The 16,019-nt window shown below is 58.0% G+C and overlaps 2 protein-coding genes across 2 annotated transcripts; one reads left to right on the top strand and one right to left on the bottom strand.

The window, feature by feature from the left end:
- Positions 1 to 1,171: 1,171 nt before the first annotated feature.
- SFTPB (surfactant protein B) lies at positions 1,172 to 8,337 on the bottom strand. Its single transcript, XM_014558310.2, has 11 exons — positions 8,201 to 8,337; positions 7,725 to 7,855; positions 7,351 to 7,422; positions 6,903 to 7,028; positions 6,201 to 6,341; positions 5,942 to 6,031; positions 3,318 to 3,501; positions 3,009 to 3,169; positions 2,090 to 2,170; positions 1,507 to 1,591; positions 1,172 to 1,293 (listed from the first exon to the last, which is right to left on the bottom strand). Exons 1-10 carry the CDS (start codon positions 8,265 to 8,267, stop codon positions 1,529 to 1,531), a joined length of 1,116 nt encoding a protein of 371 aa, XP_014413796.1. The 5' UTR covers positions 8,268 to 8,337; the 3' UTR covers positions 1,172 to 1,293; positions 1,507 to 1,528.
- Positions 8,338 to 11,517: 3,180 nt separating this feature from the next.
- On the top strand, positions 11,518 to 15,628 carry GNLY (granulysin). The gene is made up of 5 exons (XM_014558318.2): positions 11,518 to 11,671; positions 12,605 to 12,708; positions 13,107 to 13,208; positions 13,530 to 13,698; positions 15,458 to 15,628. Exons 1-5 carry the CDS (start codon positions 11,620 to 11,622, stop codon positions 15,466 to 15,468), a joined length of 438 nt encoding a protein of 145 aa, XP_014413804.1. The 5' UTR covers positions 11,518 to 11,619; the 3' UTR covers positions 15,469 to 15,628.
- Positions 15,629 to 16,019: the final 391 nt, after the last annotated feature.

The following is a 16,019-nucleotide window of genomic DNA, read 5'->3' as shown; positions in this document are numbered from 1 at the left end:
TGGGGGAGACAGGGTCCCGCTTCTCCTCCACTGTCCTCTTGGAGCCAGGACTTGGAGAAAGGCTGTGGGCCTGCAATGAGTTCCCCTAGGCCCAGTCATAGGGGCGCTCTGGGAGCTGGCTTCTGTGGGGTGTGAGGGCACCCTGGGCCGGAAGCCCCCTCCTCAGACCCCCTCCAGAAGATGCAGCCTTGGCCTCAACTCACACCCAGAGAGGATGGAAGTGGCTCTGGTTTCAGGCTGTGGTTACAGACAGGACAGACAGGCCGACCCAGGAGTGAGTGCACAAGCCATGGGTGTGTGGTCCACCAGCCTCAGGGCCTTTTGAAGAAAAGATGTGGGGAAGATGAGGGCTTCTCAGTGTGGGCAGGGGCAGGGAGCCTGAGGAGGGGCCTTGTCATGCGGCAGAGCTGGAGAGTCCTGAAGATGACCTCACCCGGCTCCCCCTTTGTCACTAAGGAGAGTGGGGGCCAGAGAGGGGCAGCATGGCCTGGGGACCCGTGGCCAGGCAATGGCAGGGTTGGGACCAGAGCCCCCTGTTTCAATAGGGATGGAAGGCCCAGCTCTTCCTGGCAGCACCCTGAACCCTAGGTCCCACCAGCTGGCATCACTGGGGAAGGATGACATTAAACTGGTCCCTGTGGTGAAGGTCTGAGGTGGGGCAGGCATTTATTCCCCACCGCCTCCCACAGGGGCTTCTGATTCCAGAGGATGTCAGGAGCAGGCTGGTCCCCTTCCCTTCCCTGCTCAGATGGATTAGGCAGCCCTGGGGTGACAGCTCCAGGAGGGCAGGGGGCTCACTTTTATTCACAGCTCCAGCCCTTGCCCCTGGAATGTGGCCTGGCCAAAGGCACTCACTACATTTTAAAATAATGAGTGAAGAAATAAATGATTATTGAGTTAGGGTCTTGCTCAGGGCAGAATTGCAAAGTTGACCAAGTTTGTACTCAGGGGCACTTCCCTCCCCCAAGGCGCCTGGTGCAGCAGCAGCAGCCAGCCCATCCCTCCATCCTAAGGTGTTACTCTGACCCAATGACAGGGGGAGGAAAAAGGGGGTATCTCAGGAGGGAGGGGTCAGGTGATGATGGAGTTCCTGGCATCTGATGGGGTGGTGTCTTGGGGCAGCGAGTTTCAGGAAAGGCTGGCCTTGGTCTGAACACATCAAATACTGGAGATCAGCAGGTCCACAGGGTGAGCTGTGAGGGGAAGCCTGGAGGAGGTGCGGAAGCTCCCCTGAGGGCTGGGACCGGGCGAGGGAGCCGGGAGCTGAGCCTGGCGCTGAGTGTGGCAGGGATTCTGGGCAGAGGGGTGAGTGGGGCAGAGAGAGGTCATTCTGGTGGCGGTGCTGCCAGGGCCCTCAGGAGCCTCGAGCTTGGCCTGGGGGCAGGGGATGGAGCAGCCAGCTGCAGTGGCCTCTTCTTCCCGCTTTGGGGACCGAGTGGGCCCCCTTCCTGATGCGAGCAGGACCCATTCTACCTCTTCCCCCATCAATTGGGGGCCTGGACTCACCTGGCATGGCTTTGAGTTCTCATCAGAAGTCAGGGCCGAGGACACACTGGAGAGGACTGAACAGGGTCGCACACACCCCCAGGGCCTGCCACAGGGACAGCATTGGGGCCTGAGGGCATGCATCCTCCCTTCCCAGGTCTGAGAGGGTCGGGAGGCTCCTCCTGAAGGCTCTACCTGCCACTCCTGTTGTGACCTCACAGAACCCTCGGGCCACTCCCTGAGCCATAGGCCTGGGTTTAGAAAGAGAGGTGGGATGCTGGCCCCACCTGGTAACCCCCCACCAAGCACACACTGCTCAGTGTACACCCCCCATCCCATGATGTGAATCAAATTACACTCCTTAAAGCTGCCCCCTTCCTTCCCATACTCCTCCTTTTTCGTTCTTTGGTGATTTTTTCTTGACTTCTCTGAGACTGCCTTTTCTCTAGGAAAACATGGGAGGGCACCTCCCACTGGTGGGCTGGCACTCCTGGGGCTGCCCTGCACCCAGGGGGCAGGGCCTCTGAGGCCCATGGACTGGAGAGGGCGGGGGGCTCTGGGAGCTGAGGAAAGCCCTGGGGCCAGCTGGGAGGTGTGGGCGTACCTGGCAGGTGGTGCGGGCGTCCCAGCCCCTGGACACTAGGGCCTGCAGCTGGGGCGAGTGCCGCTCCACGAACTGCTCGCACTGAGGAAGAAGACAGACGGAGTGGAGGGGGACCCAGGCCGGGGGCAGGGCTCTCCTGCCTTGCTGCACGGGCCTCCCCACTTATCTGGATCACTGCAGGGCTCCCCCCGACCGATGCAGGCCCAGCCCTCAGCCCCCACGGGGCAGCTCTGGCTGTAAAACTGCACAAGCCAGCGTGGGCGGATATGGGGGTTTCTGTCGGGAAAGCCAGGACGTTGGAGGTGGAGGCACAGGGGCAGAATCTTGGCCCTCTGCACTTCCTCCCCCTAAATTTCAGTTCTAGAAGCCATCCTAAAGCTCATCTGGTCTTGGAGACCACATGTGATGGGCAGCAGGGACGCCCTGTGTGGAAAGCGGCCTCCTGCGAGGGGAGTCAGCTGGCCTGTCACCCACTCTGAGTACTGGCACTCCAGGCCTTCAGGCCCAGTCCTCTCCTCCGGCAGGTGGGTTGGTCCCCACCGAGTCACACCAGGAGGAAGTCTGGGGCTGCGACAGACCTGGAACCCTGGAGAAAAGGCCAGGCTCTCTCCTGCTCCCGCCGGCCCTGGCACTGCTCACCTCCTGGTCACTAACGGGCCACACTCTTGGTTTAGGAGGGAGGCTGGCTGGTCCTCTAGAGCCCATGACCTTTGGCCAGAGACAACTCCTGACTTCAGCAGGTTTGGCCTTGAGTTACAGTCCCACCATTGTTTGGCCCACGTCCTGTTTGCCTATCTGAGCTCCTTAAGGGCAGGGCTCCGGCCCACTCTGTGTGTCTCTGGCTGGAAGCCTTTCCTGGGCCCGACCCTCCACCACGGGCAGCCCTGAGTCCTGAGCCTCCTGCCAGCCTGCGCCTCACCTTTTGCCTGTCCAGCCAGGAGCCCAGGCAGGCCTGGTGCATCGCCTGTGGCACGGCCTGCTCGCTGCTGTTCCCTGCCTGGCTGGTCACAAACATGCAGAGGTGGCACTCGGAGTCTTGGGGTAGCCATTCTCCTGGCAGAGGCCCCAGAGTGTTGAGGGCTAGAGAGAAAATCCAGTCAAGGCTTCTCTGCAGAGTATTCAGTTCCTTCTTTGCTACAGTGCAGGGCAACTGGAGACCGAGCGGGTCGTCCAGGGCCAGGGGTTGGGCAGGGATGAGAGTGGGTGACAGACAAGGGCTGGGGCTTACTTGGGCCGATGACATCCTCGCTGGAGCACCGGAGGACAAGGCCGCAGACCAGCCGGGGCAGCATGCGGTCCAGCAGCGCATTCAGCAGGATGACGACGTAGCGCTCGGCCAGGCACTGGCAGATGCCCCCCACCACCAGGGGTACCACGTGGCACACCTGGGCCACAGCCGTGGCCAGCACACCCTGGGGCGGGGGCCGAGAGAGGGCAGGGTGGGACCTTTCCTCGAAAGCCCTACTCTGTGCCCGGCACCAGCTGGGTACTTTGTAGGTAGACCTCCCCTTGTTCCCTTGGAGAATTACTATGCTGTTTATAGATAAGAACACTGAGCATCGGGGAGTCCAGGGGACTCACCCAGAATCACTCAGCTGGTGCAGGAGCCAGGCCACGGACCCACCCCTGACTTCAAAGACTCTGGAATTGCTGCAGAGAGGTGGGCATTGCTAAGGCCACGTGGCAGCCTGGGGCAGAGACAGAACCAGACCCGGACTTCTCCCTCCTGACCCGGGGCGTGCTGTGCTTCCGCACGGGAGGATGCGCTCATTCTGCGGCTCTGGGAGCCAGCAAGCCCCTGGTTTCAGGAGCCCCCGGGGGAGGCCAAGAATCTCCCCACCCCACCCTTGATTCCAAACACACCCTCTGAACTGAAGGGCAAGGAGCGAGGCGGCAGGCATGCTCAGCCCGCCACCCCCTTACTCACTCAGCCAATTCATGTAAAGAACCTCCATGCATTAGAATAGGTTACAGGATATGTTGTTCAGCACAGGGAACATGGCCAATATTTTATAATAACTTTACATGGTGTATAACCTTTAATATTGTGAATCACTATATTGTACACCTGTAACATGTAATATTGTACATCAACTACACTTCATTTAAAAAAAAAAGGAACCTACATGCGACAGTCTGGCTTGGGCCCTGCTTTTGCTTGCAGACCCCGCTGTCCCTCAGCACCAGGAAGGCCGAGGTAGGAGGTGGGCAGAGGGACCTGCACGTCCCTGGGGTGCGACACCTTCCAAATGGCACATTTCACCAAATGTGCCCATTTGCTTGCATCGGATCACTATGCTACTGCGACGGTGAGGGGTCCCTGCTCTGTCAGAGGCTGGCCCGTCTCCCTGTGCCCCGGTCCCCCCCGCCCCACCTGCACAAGGGCCTCGCACCTGCGTTGTCCCCTCATTACTTCTGTCGGTCTCATCACCATGTGAACACGCTAAAATAGCTTCTGTCATTGAAGAGCCTCACCCATCTCCACTCCCCTTCCCAGAAAAACCGCTTTGGGAGGGTTGCTGACACTCCCTGCTGCTCTTTCTGCCCAGTGCTCCTCCAGATCAGCTCTCATGGTCACCTGGCTCCTCCCCGCTCATCTCTTGTCTTGATCCCTCAGCAGCTTTCAGCCCAGGTGACCACCTCCTCGTTGCTGAAGCGCTTTCTTCCTTCAGCTTCCGTGACGTCACGTGTGGTGTCCCCACCTCCATGGAGGTCCCTCCTCGTGCTCGTTTGCTGGGTTTCCCCTCCCCACCTCCACCTTGTCCCAGCCCCTCTCCACCTTGTCCAGCGATCCCGTCTGTTCCCTTGGCTTTCAGTCTTTCTGTAGCCGTGACTCTCAGACTCAGGTCTCCGGCCCTGGCTTGGGGATCAGGCTGCCTGCTTGTCATGTCCTTTTGCTTGCTGCACAGGCATCTCAAACTTCACGTGGCCAGGAGAGAACTGATCTTTCTGTTTCTTCTCAAGTTTACCCATCTCAGCTGGGGGCATTCCCAAGAGCCGGTTGCTCCCGCCAAAGTCCACAGTCTTTGCTGGTTCCTCTCTCCTCCCTGCTCCCCAGGTCCCGTCCATCACCAAGTCCTGCAGAGCCCACCTCCCAGACAGGTCCCCAGGGCCCACACCCCCATGTCACCCCACCCCCATCTTCTCCCATCGCGATTTCTGCAGTCATTTCCTAAGTACCCGCCTTGCCCTCACTCATCTCCCCCATCTGCCCAATCCGTTCTTCAAACAGCGCGAGAGCGGTCTTCCTAAAGTGTGAATCCGGTCGTGGCCTCCCCTTCCACAACTGTTGGATTCAGAAGAAAATCTAGCCTTCCTTCACTTGTCCCAGACGTGTCTCCCGGCCCCGCAGTCCTGACCCTCTGCTCCCTTCTCCGACTGCTCCCCACAGCCTGCCTACTGCAGACGCACGGCTGCCTAAGCTTGTGCCCCTCGAGGCCCTTTGCCCATCGGTCCTTGTCCTCTAGATCTCAGCTTAACCATCAGCTTCTCTGAGATGCTTCCTGACCAACCAACCTCTCGTGTCACTGTCTCTCCTCGTCTGTTTTAATTTTCTGCCCTGAACTTATCACTACCTGAAAAAAATCTCTCCCACCACAGCGCACACTCAGGAAAGGATTCTCTTCTGTACTTTGACAGCCGGCATAGGGCCTGGCCTATGGGGAACAACTGTGGGATTAACTCTAGGTCTGGCACCTACCAGGTCTAGCCTGAGCTCCGGGGTCCCTTGGGTGGGGGCAACGCACAAATGGCCCCCCTCCAACTCCTCCAGCTGGCCCCTGACGGGGGTGTGAGGGGTGAGGGGAGCCGTGGGGGGCCCTGATGAGCTCCCTGCGGCGCAGGACGCCTCACCTTGGGAAGCACAGCTTGGATCCGATTGATCAGAGTCCTGCAGAGCCAGCAGAAGGGGAGGGGGATGGGGAACCGCTGCTCGGAGAGATCCTAGGGGAGAGAATGACAGGGAAGCAGGCTGGGCTCCTGAGGGAGAAGCCTCCTCCCGCTCAGCCTTAAGCCCTGCTTGGAGCTGCTGGTCCCCTTCCCGGCTCTGCCCCTCCCAGGGCCTCAGCTGTGGCCTTAGCCTTCTGGGTCCCCACCTGTCTCGTGTGCTCACCTGTGTCTGGGGCCCAGGCCTCGCCTGGAGGGCCCCTGGCAGCACGGGGAGGACCAGCTCATCCAGCAGAGGGTCCAACAGCTCCGGCTTTGGACTCTTGGGTTTGCACAGGCCCACGTGCTCGCAGATGGCCTTTGGGTTCTGGGACACAATGCAGGGAAGGGGGTGCTCAGGGTCGGAGAGGGAACCCTACTCTTGCTTTCTGGCTCAAGGACTCAGGGACTAGGCTGCTGTCTTTGGGCCTGGAATGGCGGGGAGCAGGCTGGTCTGGGGCTGAGGTTTGGGACCCTGTGGTGGGGGTGGGGGAGACCAAAGGCAGAGATGGGGCCACGTGGGGACTTTGGGGCAGGTGTCTGGGAATGTGCGTGAATGAGGGTGAGCAAGGATGTTTGTGAGAATGAAGGAGGATGAGTCCGTGAAAGTGTTTGTGTGTGTGGATTTTGCGTGAGACTGAATGTGTAGTGTGAGCGTGGGACTGAGTGGATGTTTGTGTGAAGGGTGAGGCGGGGTCTGTGTGGGTGTTTGTAAGCGTGCGGGCCAGGCCCACTGAGCACAGCTGAGTAGGTGGGGCTGAGATCTGGGCACCTGAGGGGTTGTGTGTGGGGGCTGGGGTGCCGTGTGTGCGGGCAACTCCGGGCGAGGGTAGTGTGGGGGCTGTGCGGTGCAGGAGGCCGGGAGGAGGAGAGACCCGCGGGGCCTCACCATCTGGCTTTGGAGGTGGTCGATGACCCGTGGGAAGTAGATGTCCAGCATGTGGTGACACTGGGGCACCAGCAGCTTCAGGGAGAGGACGTCACACTCGTGCTCCAGGAACTTCCGAATCCTGTCCTGGGAGGCGGGAGGGGGAGGGGAGCATCAGCCGGACCTCTCTGAGGTCGCCCCGCCCAAGCCCCTGCCTGGCCGCCTTCTCTCAGGGCCCTGGAGTTAAGAGGTAGCCGGGCACAGGCAGGGCTGTGCCCCCAGGAACGCGCTGTGCTGCTGGGCTTGCTCCCAGAGCCCACTTCCACCCAGGGGGCGCCTGGAGTCCCCAGGCAAACCCGGGTGTCACCCCTGGCCTGGAGACGGCTCCTGGAAGGGGCTGACCTCGTCTTTCTGCTCTGTCCCCCATCTCTTAACTCCCAGGCTTCATCCAGAGTCTAGGCCTCATCACCTGGAAAATGGCCTCCTTGGCCATCTTGGTGAGAATGCGGGCGATGTCCTCACATTCCTGGCACAGGTCATCCTGGGAAGGGGAGCCCCAAGGTGGGCACATGAGTGGGGCGTGCTTCCAGTTTAGGTGGCTGAGGGGGCTCTCCAAGGCACAGGCAATTGCCCACCATGCCATCCATTCCGTCCGTCCCATTCTATCCCATCCCATTCTCGCCAATCCAATCCCATTTCATCCCGTCCCGTCCCATCCATCACATTCTGTCCCATTCCATCCCATCCCCTATGGAGCCTCCAATCCCTCAGGCCCATTCAGAGCCTACCCAGAACCCTCTATCCCAGACCTGTGGTCCCAGTGCACATTTGGGTGGTACTCACGGCTCCCGCGTGTCCCCAGACTTCCTGTAGGCAGTGCCCTAGGGCTCTGCACTGCAGTGCTTGCTCCAGGCTTTGGCACCAGAACTCGGGGCCCTGGGCACAGCCCGGGGATGAGGTGGTCCCATCAGCTGCTGTTTGGGGCCAGTGCAACCTTAGAATCCGAGCCACACCTGGCACCCCGACCTCACCCAACCTCCAAACCCAGTTTTAGTGGGATGCATGGCTGTTAAACATGCTGGAGCCAGACAGCTCCGGGTTCTGCCTGCTTTAGTGCCCACCAGCTGTATGACCTTGGACAAGGTATGGAGCCCCTCTGAGTCAAAACTTCTTCATCTTTGAAATAAGGATAATGTACAGACCAGGGGCAATGCCTGGGACCGAGCCAGGGCTCAGGAAGTGGTAGGGACGGTGGTGATGTCCCCCTCTGCACGTGGCCCCAGGTGGGAGGGGGGTGAGGAGAGGCTGGGGAGACTCACCAGTGCCTGGACCACGGAGTGTGGGCAGCAGCAGCAGCAGCCACGGCAGCAGGTGTAACTTGGCCATGACACTTCAGCAGCCTGGACTGCGCAGCCAAGGCTCCTGCCTGGGGCCGGGGCCCTTATAGCTGGGGGCTGGGGTGTGGGGGCAGGGCTCTGTGGGAGAAGCCTTGACCTCACTGTTTGCCTTTGCCCTGGAGGGCCCTCCAGGTACTTTGATCCCCACCTCTTCCCAGCAAGGACACTCCTGCCTGACCTCCCCAGCCCCGGCCCCCCTCCCCATCTCCTGACTGATGTCATTTCCTGCTCCCTTTTCCCCCCACCCCAATCCTACCTCCCACACACCTGGACTCCTGACTCCCTCCAACCAGGGGGCTTTTAAGCCTTCACATCCGCCATGTCTCGGGGTTATGGAAGGGAAACTGAGGAAGGGCCAGGGCAGCCACAGTGATTCCCCCTCCTGTCTCTATCCCAGGCCTCTCAGCCCTCCTCCGCTCTTGAACAAGGCTCTTAAGAGCTTCCTGCCTGGCTCTTGGCCCAGAGCAAGCACTGGAGGGCAAACCTGGGACCCTCCAAGGCCGCCAGTCCCCACCTTCTCCTTGGCCTTTCCTCCAGAAGACTCCCCGGGTTCTGTGAGAACATGGTTGGCATTAGTCAAAAGACTGTTTGTATGAAAAAAAGAAAAAACCGAAATGCCCCGAGTATTGAGACAAGGGGCACAGCTGGTGGTTCAGGAGAAAGAAACTGTCCCCTGCAGCTGTCAGGTCAGGCCCCGCTGGGCAGGGCACCGCCAAGGACAAGTTCATCACTGACCAGGCGCAGACGCTACTGTGAGTGCAGGGAGTCAGGAATTGGCTCGCTGTCACCACCCTGGTGGCCAGTTTAGCTGATTCTCGGGGAGCCCTCTCCCGCGGAGGCTCAGGGGCTGCTACTCCAGGGAGCGTCCAGCACCCCTGGCAGGGCAGGAGTCAGTGCCACTGGACTCAGGGTGGCCAAGTGACTCCCTCGAGGTCACACAGGGGCTCGGGAGGTTTCTGTTGGCCTCGAGCCCTCGTTGGTATGACAAACACAGCTGCCTCCTAGGGAGTGATCAACAGTGGGTGTAAATGTCTGCCGAGGACGGGCCCCGTGACTTGTGTTCTGCCCAGGAAGGGGAACAGGAAGGATGTGCTTGTAGCTGAGTAAGTGCGGGACCAAGGTGGGGCGCTGCGGGCAGTCAGGTGCGGGCACACTCAGGACTGACGGAGCCCGGGGGGGTGGCGGGGGCGGTCGCAGGCACCGCTCATTGTACCCAAGTGCTGGAACAGGCCCTTCTCACAGCCCATGCCTTCTCCTCGCTCACATCACAGCGCAGAGTAGGCCGGCCTCGGGAGGGGCTGCTCTGGTCCACGCTGCCACTCAGGGGCCCAGGCTCCTCCCCCTGCTTACTCCGCTGTCCCCCAGGGCGGGGGTCCTCCCGCGGATCCTCTGCACCTGGCCGGCAGGGCACAGAGAGAAAAAGTGGGAGACTGAGAGGGGCGTGTTGGGAGTCAGGCCCGGGAGCGACCTACATTTCTGCCTCCAGTTCTTGGCCCAGAACTCAGTCACATTGTCCCACTGAAACAGGGGAAGGTGGGACATGGGATGTTCCTGGGTGCCCAGGGGAAAGGAACACGGAGTTGGACATTTGGCACCTTGAAAGGCCTCCTGGCCGTCTTTCCCAGCACTTTTATTACATTTTACTTTCTTTCAAAAGAACGAATTTCCCTGGGAGAGGAGACGAGAGGGAGGGCACTGAAACTTAGAGTTTAGAAAGAAGTTTCCCTCATTCATTCCTTTGACCAGATAACAGTGAGTGATGTGGGAGCTGGGACCATGGTGTGCTCACTGCCCTCGTGGACACCAGGATGTGTCCAGGGACTCCCAGAGACACTTGGGAGTGGAGGGGACTTTATAAGGGCTGAGATTCTTGCGGTAGCTGGAAGGGAGGGACCCAGGAAATTCAAGTTATTATTCTGGCATTGATTCCATTTTTAAGCCCATATTGGAATAACCAGAAGAAGTAATGGATTTATTTATTTATTCATTCATTCCATTAAAAAATATGTAATTGGCAGTGTGCCAGGCACGATTCTAGGCACTAAAGATGCAGAGGGGAGCCAACCTGGTAATGTTCTCGCATTCACGGAGTTTCTCTCCCCGTGGGTGCCGTTTAGGGTGGAAGGTGTCCGGATCTCTTTCACTGAACCCTGGGCCCGGGGTGGGGGCAGGGATCCCGTCTAACTCCTGCCTGTGTTCACACAACAGTCCTGACGCGCTTTGTCCACAGTGGGTGCCCAAGCATCCTTCCCGGTCTGAGTGGTCCGGACGGGTGAGTCCTGCTCAGGATGTTAATAGCTTAACATGCGGGCCTCTCCCTACATGGCACTTTGACGTTCCATCCAGAAATGAAACACCTGAGGGCAAAGGTGGAACTGAAGTCATAGGCTTTCTTGAAGGTAGCAAAAAAAGAAAAAAAGAAGTTTGACTTTGGGGACGTTACTGTTACCTGTGTTAATTAATTTCTGGTTGCCAAAATACATGTGTCGGGCATTTTTATGTCACGAATAAGCGGGAACTTGCCTCAGTGACTGCAGGAGACCGCTGTCAATGTTTCCTCCCAGCGTCCACTCCCTTCCTTCTGCGTCAGTGCCAAGCCTTTGGGGGGCCTGTCCCTCCCTCATTTCAGCCATCTGCAGGGACATCCCTGCCTGTTGCCAACCAGTCAGTGTGTCCCGTTGACTTGGTGCAGTGATGGGCTGACGGGTGGGTACGCAGCCCAGTTTGAACCTCACTGCTGTGAGATGTTTTCCGTGACTTCAGGGAAGAAGGGCTTCTTCTGGCCACCAAGAGAGCTACTGGGGAGCCCCACTCCCTGCCTGGGCAGTGCACAGGACACCCCAGAAGGCAGAGGACAGGCAGAGAGAGACGTCAGATCCTGGTGACACGATCTGAGCCTCTGGATCCAGCTTTGCCTACAGCTACTTGCTCTATTTCTGGACTTCCCAATCACATGAACCAAAAATTTCCTTTCTTGTATGAGTCAAGTTGAGTCAAGCTCTCTCTTGTTTGTAACATAAAAATGCCTGACACGATGGCAGGGACTTCTTCGGTCGCTGCATCTGGGCAGGGTGGGCGCCATAGCAGCGATGCCCTCCAGCAAAGCCCCGCTCAGCTTAGGAAGTTCTAGTTCTGGGTGGGGGGTGGGGGCCGACAGGATGTGTGGGAGCGCTGAGGTACCACTCCTCCCCCCACTTCTCCGCAGAGTGGTGCTGGTGTTTGTGGTGAGCCCAGAGACATGGGGAGGTGGCCAGCAAGAGGAGGACCTGGCAAGGTCAGACTGCCGGGTTCCCAGCCTCCATAAAACAGGGTGTTGAGGGGGCCTTGGCAGCTGCCCCACCATGACCTCCCGGGTGCTCCTGGTCCTTGTCTCGGTGCTCCTGGGTGCCCCAGGTAAGGACGTGCCCCTCGGGCATGATGCTGACGGCTCCTGCTCCCAGCCCCGCTTTCTGGGGCCTGGTGCACCCCTAGCATGAACACCCTGGGCCCCCCAGGTCCCCCAGCCCCTCACCAGCCTTCTCACCATCCTCGTGGAGGCTGCGCCTTTTCCTCAGGGTCGCGTTCAGCCGAGCCTGTCAGCGACCTGGCCAAAGGGGAGGGATGGCCGATGGGAAGGAAGCGAGTCCCGGCCTGGGTTCTGGTCCCAACTCTGCTGCCACGCTGTGTGGCCTGGGCCCTGCCCTTCCCTCCCTGGGCCTCTGGCTCTTCATCTGTGTCATGATGGTCACCCACCCTCGTTGGTGGCTCTGATGTTTCTTCTGGCCCACCCTGGCTGGGGTGATGACAGGGTTGTCAGCCAGTGGGGACCCCTCACCGTTCCAGACTCACTTCCTAGTCCCCACACACCTCCTCTCTCCCAGGGTCTGCCTTCACTGTGAGCTCCAAGGGCTTAGCTATGAGTAAGGACCCTTCTCGAAAGGAGAGAGGGCTGGGCTGGGCCATCTGACATGAGTCTTTATGGAAGGAAAGAGAAAAAGGAAATCTCTTGAAAGAAGACGAGGGAAGCTTCCTTTTACACCAACCCCCCAAGTCTATGTGTGTGTGAGAGAGAACGGACACAGAGAGACAGAGACAGAGAGAGTGAAACAGAGAGGGGGTGCAAGGTTGGTGTTTGGGAGAGTCTTTTGGACTCGAGAGGTTTATTTTCTCCTCTGACAGTGGGTCAGAGCAGCCCCAGGGCAGAGTGGGGCAGGAGGCCTCCTGGACTCCTCCCAGGCCCCATCCCTGTCCCGGCCCCTGATACCTCCTGGGCCGTCTGCCAGCCAGAAGAACTGATCGTCCCCTCCTTCCACCTGCGGAGAGATGCTGGTCTCATTTCTTCCCCAGTTCTGGCCTTTTCTGGTCTGACCCCTGAGCATTCTGATGGAGCAACAGCCCACCTGTGTGATGGAGAGCACCTCTTCCAGGGCCTGGCCCCACAGGACCCCCAGGTACCTGGCTGGCTGCCTGCTCACCCGCCACAGTCGCTCACCTTCCTCTCCTCCCTGGGCAGCGCCAGGGTGCAGCGGGGGCTGGAGATCTCTGCTGGTCAGGGGGAGGGGAGGCAGGGCTGGGAGCCGGAGATGCTGGGGGGTTGAGTGGGGGCTATGTTAGTCTGGCTGGCCTTCCCCAAGGGCATCCTCAGCGGGCTGCTCAGAGAACAGAAGGGGACAGATGCTGGGCTGGGAAAGGGGCTGGGGGCGGTTCTGGGGTCTTTCAGCAGCCCCACTCCTAAACTAGCCGGAAGGTGGGCAGGGGCCAGAAAGCTCATAGATGATCCTGCAGCCTTGAAAGCACCCCAGGTTGGGATGCCTGAGAGACCACCTCGGGGGGCTTCCTTTCCTGACAGGGTGACCTGCAGCCCAGAGGAGAGGGGCTGGGCTTCATCTGTCACTCTTGTCAGATGCTAATCCAGAAGGTGGAGGACCTGGTGGGACAGCAGCCCACCCAGGTGAGGTTGAGGGCTTGTGGAGCCTCCTGCCCGCTGGCGGGTGGGGTGGGCAGAAGCCCGGGGGACCCAGCAAACCGCCCCGGAGCAGGGGCCCTGCGGAGGGCTGACCCGCGGCTGGGCCCGAGCAGCTCGGAGGCCGGGACTGGGGGCTGGCTCTGTCTCTCCCATCTCTGCTCCCGTGGCCTCAGGGCACCAACTCCTCACACCCAGCAGGCCCATCCCTGGACCTGCCCGGGGCCCAGAGCTGCTGGGGCCTGCGGAGTGGGGAGCTGGGCAGGGCTCGCCTGACGCCCGTGTCCCGCTGTGGCGCTGCCACGCCAGGACACCATCGCCCAGGCTGCGTCCCAGGTGTGCCGGAAGTTCAAACGGCTGCGAGGCCTGTGCAAGATGATCACGAAGCTCGCTCTTAACCGCATCTCCCAGGACATCATTGCTGGGAAGAAACCCCGGGAAATCTGTGTGGACCTCAAGAAATGCAAACCCAAGGCAGGTGGGTGCAGAGGTGACCGCAGGGACATTCCCTGACAGCCTCCCCGTGCGTGTGGGACAGGGTTTGAAAACACAAAAGTCAGAGAGAACTTCAGAAGCCGCTTACACGTGCCCCACCAAGCTTCTTTGCAATGACACATCACTCCTCTCACTCCCAGCTTGGGAAAGTGTGGAGCAGCGGGGCAGGTGGGTTTTAGCTGGAAACGTTTAAGAAGAACTCCTATGAGCATGAGGCTTCTCCATTTCCAGGCAGTCCTAGGCTAAGATCAGGCCCCGGTTTCTCCTCAGCTGTGTGACCTTGGGCAAGTAACTTTAAAATGTATAGTTAGTTTACAATGTTGTGTTAGTTTTGAGTGCAAGCAAAATGATTCAATTATATATAAATATATATATATAATTGTAATATATACACACACACACATATATTCTTTTCCATTATAGGTTATCACCAGATACGTAATGTAGTTCCTTGTGCTGTACAGTAGGTCCTTGTTGTTTATCTACTTTATATATAGTAGTGTGTACACGTTAATCCCAAAATCCCAATACATCCTTCCCCATCACCCTTTCCCCTTTGGTAAGCATAGTTTGTTTTCTATGTCTGTGAGTCTATTTCTGGTTTGTAAATAAGTTCATTCGTGTCATTTTTTTTAGAGGCCACATATAAGTGATACCATATGATATTTGTCTTTTTTTTGTCTGACTTACTTCACTTGGTATGATAATCTCTAGGTCCATCCATGTTGCTGCAAATGGCATTACTTCATTCTTTTTATGGCTGAGTAATATTCCATAGTGTATATATACATTGCAGCTTCTTTCTTCATTCATCTGTCCATGGACATGCACGTTGCTTCCATGCTTTGGCTGTTGTAAATAATCCTGCTATGAACACTGGGATGCATGTATCTTTTCAAGTTATAGTTTTATCCAGATATATGCTCAGAAGTGGGACCGCTGTATCATACAGTAATTCTAGTTTTTTTGTGGAACCTTCATAGTGTTCTCCACAGTGGCTGTGGCAATTTACATTGCCACCAGCAGTGTAGGAGCACTCCCTTTTCTCCACACCCTCTCCAGCATTTATCACTTGTGGACTTTTTAATGGTGGCCATTGTGACCGGTGTGACATTTGGGCAAATAACTTCTCTGAGCTTCAATTCCCTCATCTGTGAAAGGGGATAATAATTCTTATTTCTGAGGTTAAAATGAGGATTGAATGAGACCATCATATATAAAGAGGCTGACACCAAGGAAATGGCCTCAGACTGAGATATTCAAGAGATACCAGAGTCCTGATCACACTCCAATCCCCAGCCCCAGCACAGGTCCCTGGGGTTGGGAGCCGAGGCCACATCCTTCTCCGTGACACTAGGGGCCTTGGAGCCAGGCTGGGGAACCCTGCTGGGCAGAGAGGGCCCTGCTGGCCCCATCCTCTTGGGCTGCCCAGGCTATGCCTGCGGCTGCAGGAGGAGGTGGGGCTGGAAGGGGCCCCGTGATGGGCTCTGGCAGTTCATCCAGTCCTCACTGATGCTTTGGGACTTGATACTGGTAGATCTGGGATCACCCCTCAGTGTGAGGTCCCCACCATTTCCTGTCATTGGAGCCTGTGGCTTTTATCTTCAAAGCCTGCACAGGCTCCTGACTGGCTTCCAGGATGTGACTCTGGGTACGTACAGCAGGGACAGGTGGGTCTGAATCCCCGCTGGCCCTGGAGACCACACCCACCTGCCCACAGCTGGCTCTTCTCTCCACACCAGGTCTCATCTGAGCCTCTGGGCCCCCTGACCCCATCCTGGAGGAGAAGCACAGAAACTCCAGCAACCTTAGCCGGCGCCTTCCTTCCTAAATCCAGAGTCTACCCTCAAGTTCCTCTTACCTAACTGCTTCCACCGCCTTCCCCTCTCAAGAGAATAAAGTGGCATGCACAATTTTTGCTGCAGCTTCTTTTCCTTTGGTGGGTTTGCGGGGAGGGGCATGCTCGGGTGATTCATGGATTCATTCAATAAATGCTTGCTGTCTGTCCACTCACAGTTCTAGATGCTAGGGAGTTAGTTGTTAACAAGGCAGCCTTAGCAGCTCTCACACATACAGTTGTGCAATATTTACTCTACCATGTGTCACTCCAAGAGGCTGGGGGACACCATGAATACACCCCCGGAAACTCCCAGACCAGCCAGGGAGACCAGCAGGTTATGGTTAGAGTTCTTCTGGTCATAAGGAACAGACACTTACCCTGTTACTTTTCTCAGCAGGCAGCCTTCTTTTGCTGTTTTGGGGAGTGTATTGTTTAGGATACTTTGGGTTGCAAGCAACAGAAGT

The sequence above is a fragment of the Camelus ferus genome, chromosome 28 (assembly GCF_009834535.1).
Source record: "Camelus ferus isolate YT-003-E chromosome 28, BCGSAC_Cfer_1.0, whole genome shotgun sequence".
In the NCBI taxonomy this organism is placed as follows: domain Eukaryota; kingdom Metazoa; phylum Chordata; class Mammalia; order Artiodactyla; family Camelidae; genus Camelus; species Camelus ferus.
The sequence above is the reverse complement of the archived record's forward strand: the minus strand, read 5'-3'. Positions and strand labels throughout refer to the sequence as shown.

Excerpts from the sequence above, each read along its gene's own strand:
- GNLY (XM_014558318.2), top strand. The coding sequence starts at position 11,620 with ATGACCTCCCGGGTGCTCCTGGTCCTTGTCTCGGTGCTCCTGGGTGCC. Across the intron at positions 12,709-13,106 it reads TGGCCCCACAGGACCCCCAG|GGTGACCTGCAGCCCAGAGG; the intron begins GTACCTGGCTGG and ends CTTTCCTGACAG. Across the intron at positions 13,209-13,529 it reads TGGGACAGCAGCCCACCCAG|GACACCATCGCCCAGGCTGC; the intron begins GTGAGGTTGAGG and ends CTGCCACGCCAG.
- SFTPB (XM_014558310.2), bottom strand. The coding sequence starts at position 8,267 with ATGGCCAAGTTACACCTGCTGCCGTGGCTGCTGCTGCTGCTGCCCACA. Across the intron at positions 7,029-7,350 it reads CCAAGGAGGCCATTTTCCAG|GACAGGATTCGGAAGTTCCT; the intron begins GTGATGAGGCCT and ends CCCGCCTCCCAG. Across the intron at positions 6,342-6,902 it reads ACCACCTCCAAAGCCAGATG|AACCCAAAGGCCATCTGCGA; the intron begins GTGAGGCCCCGC and ends ATTGTGTCCCAG.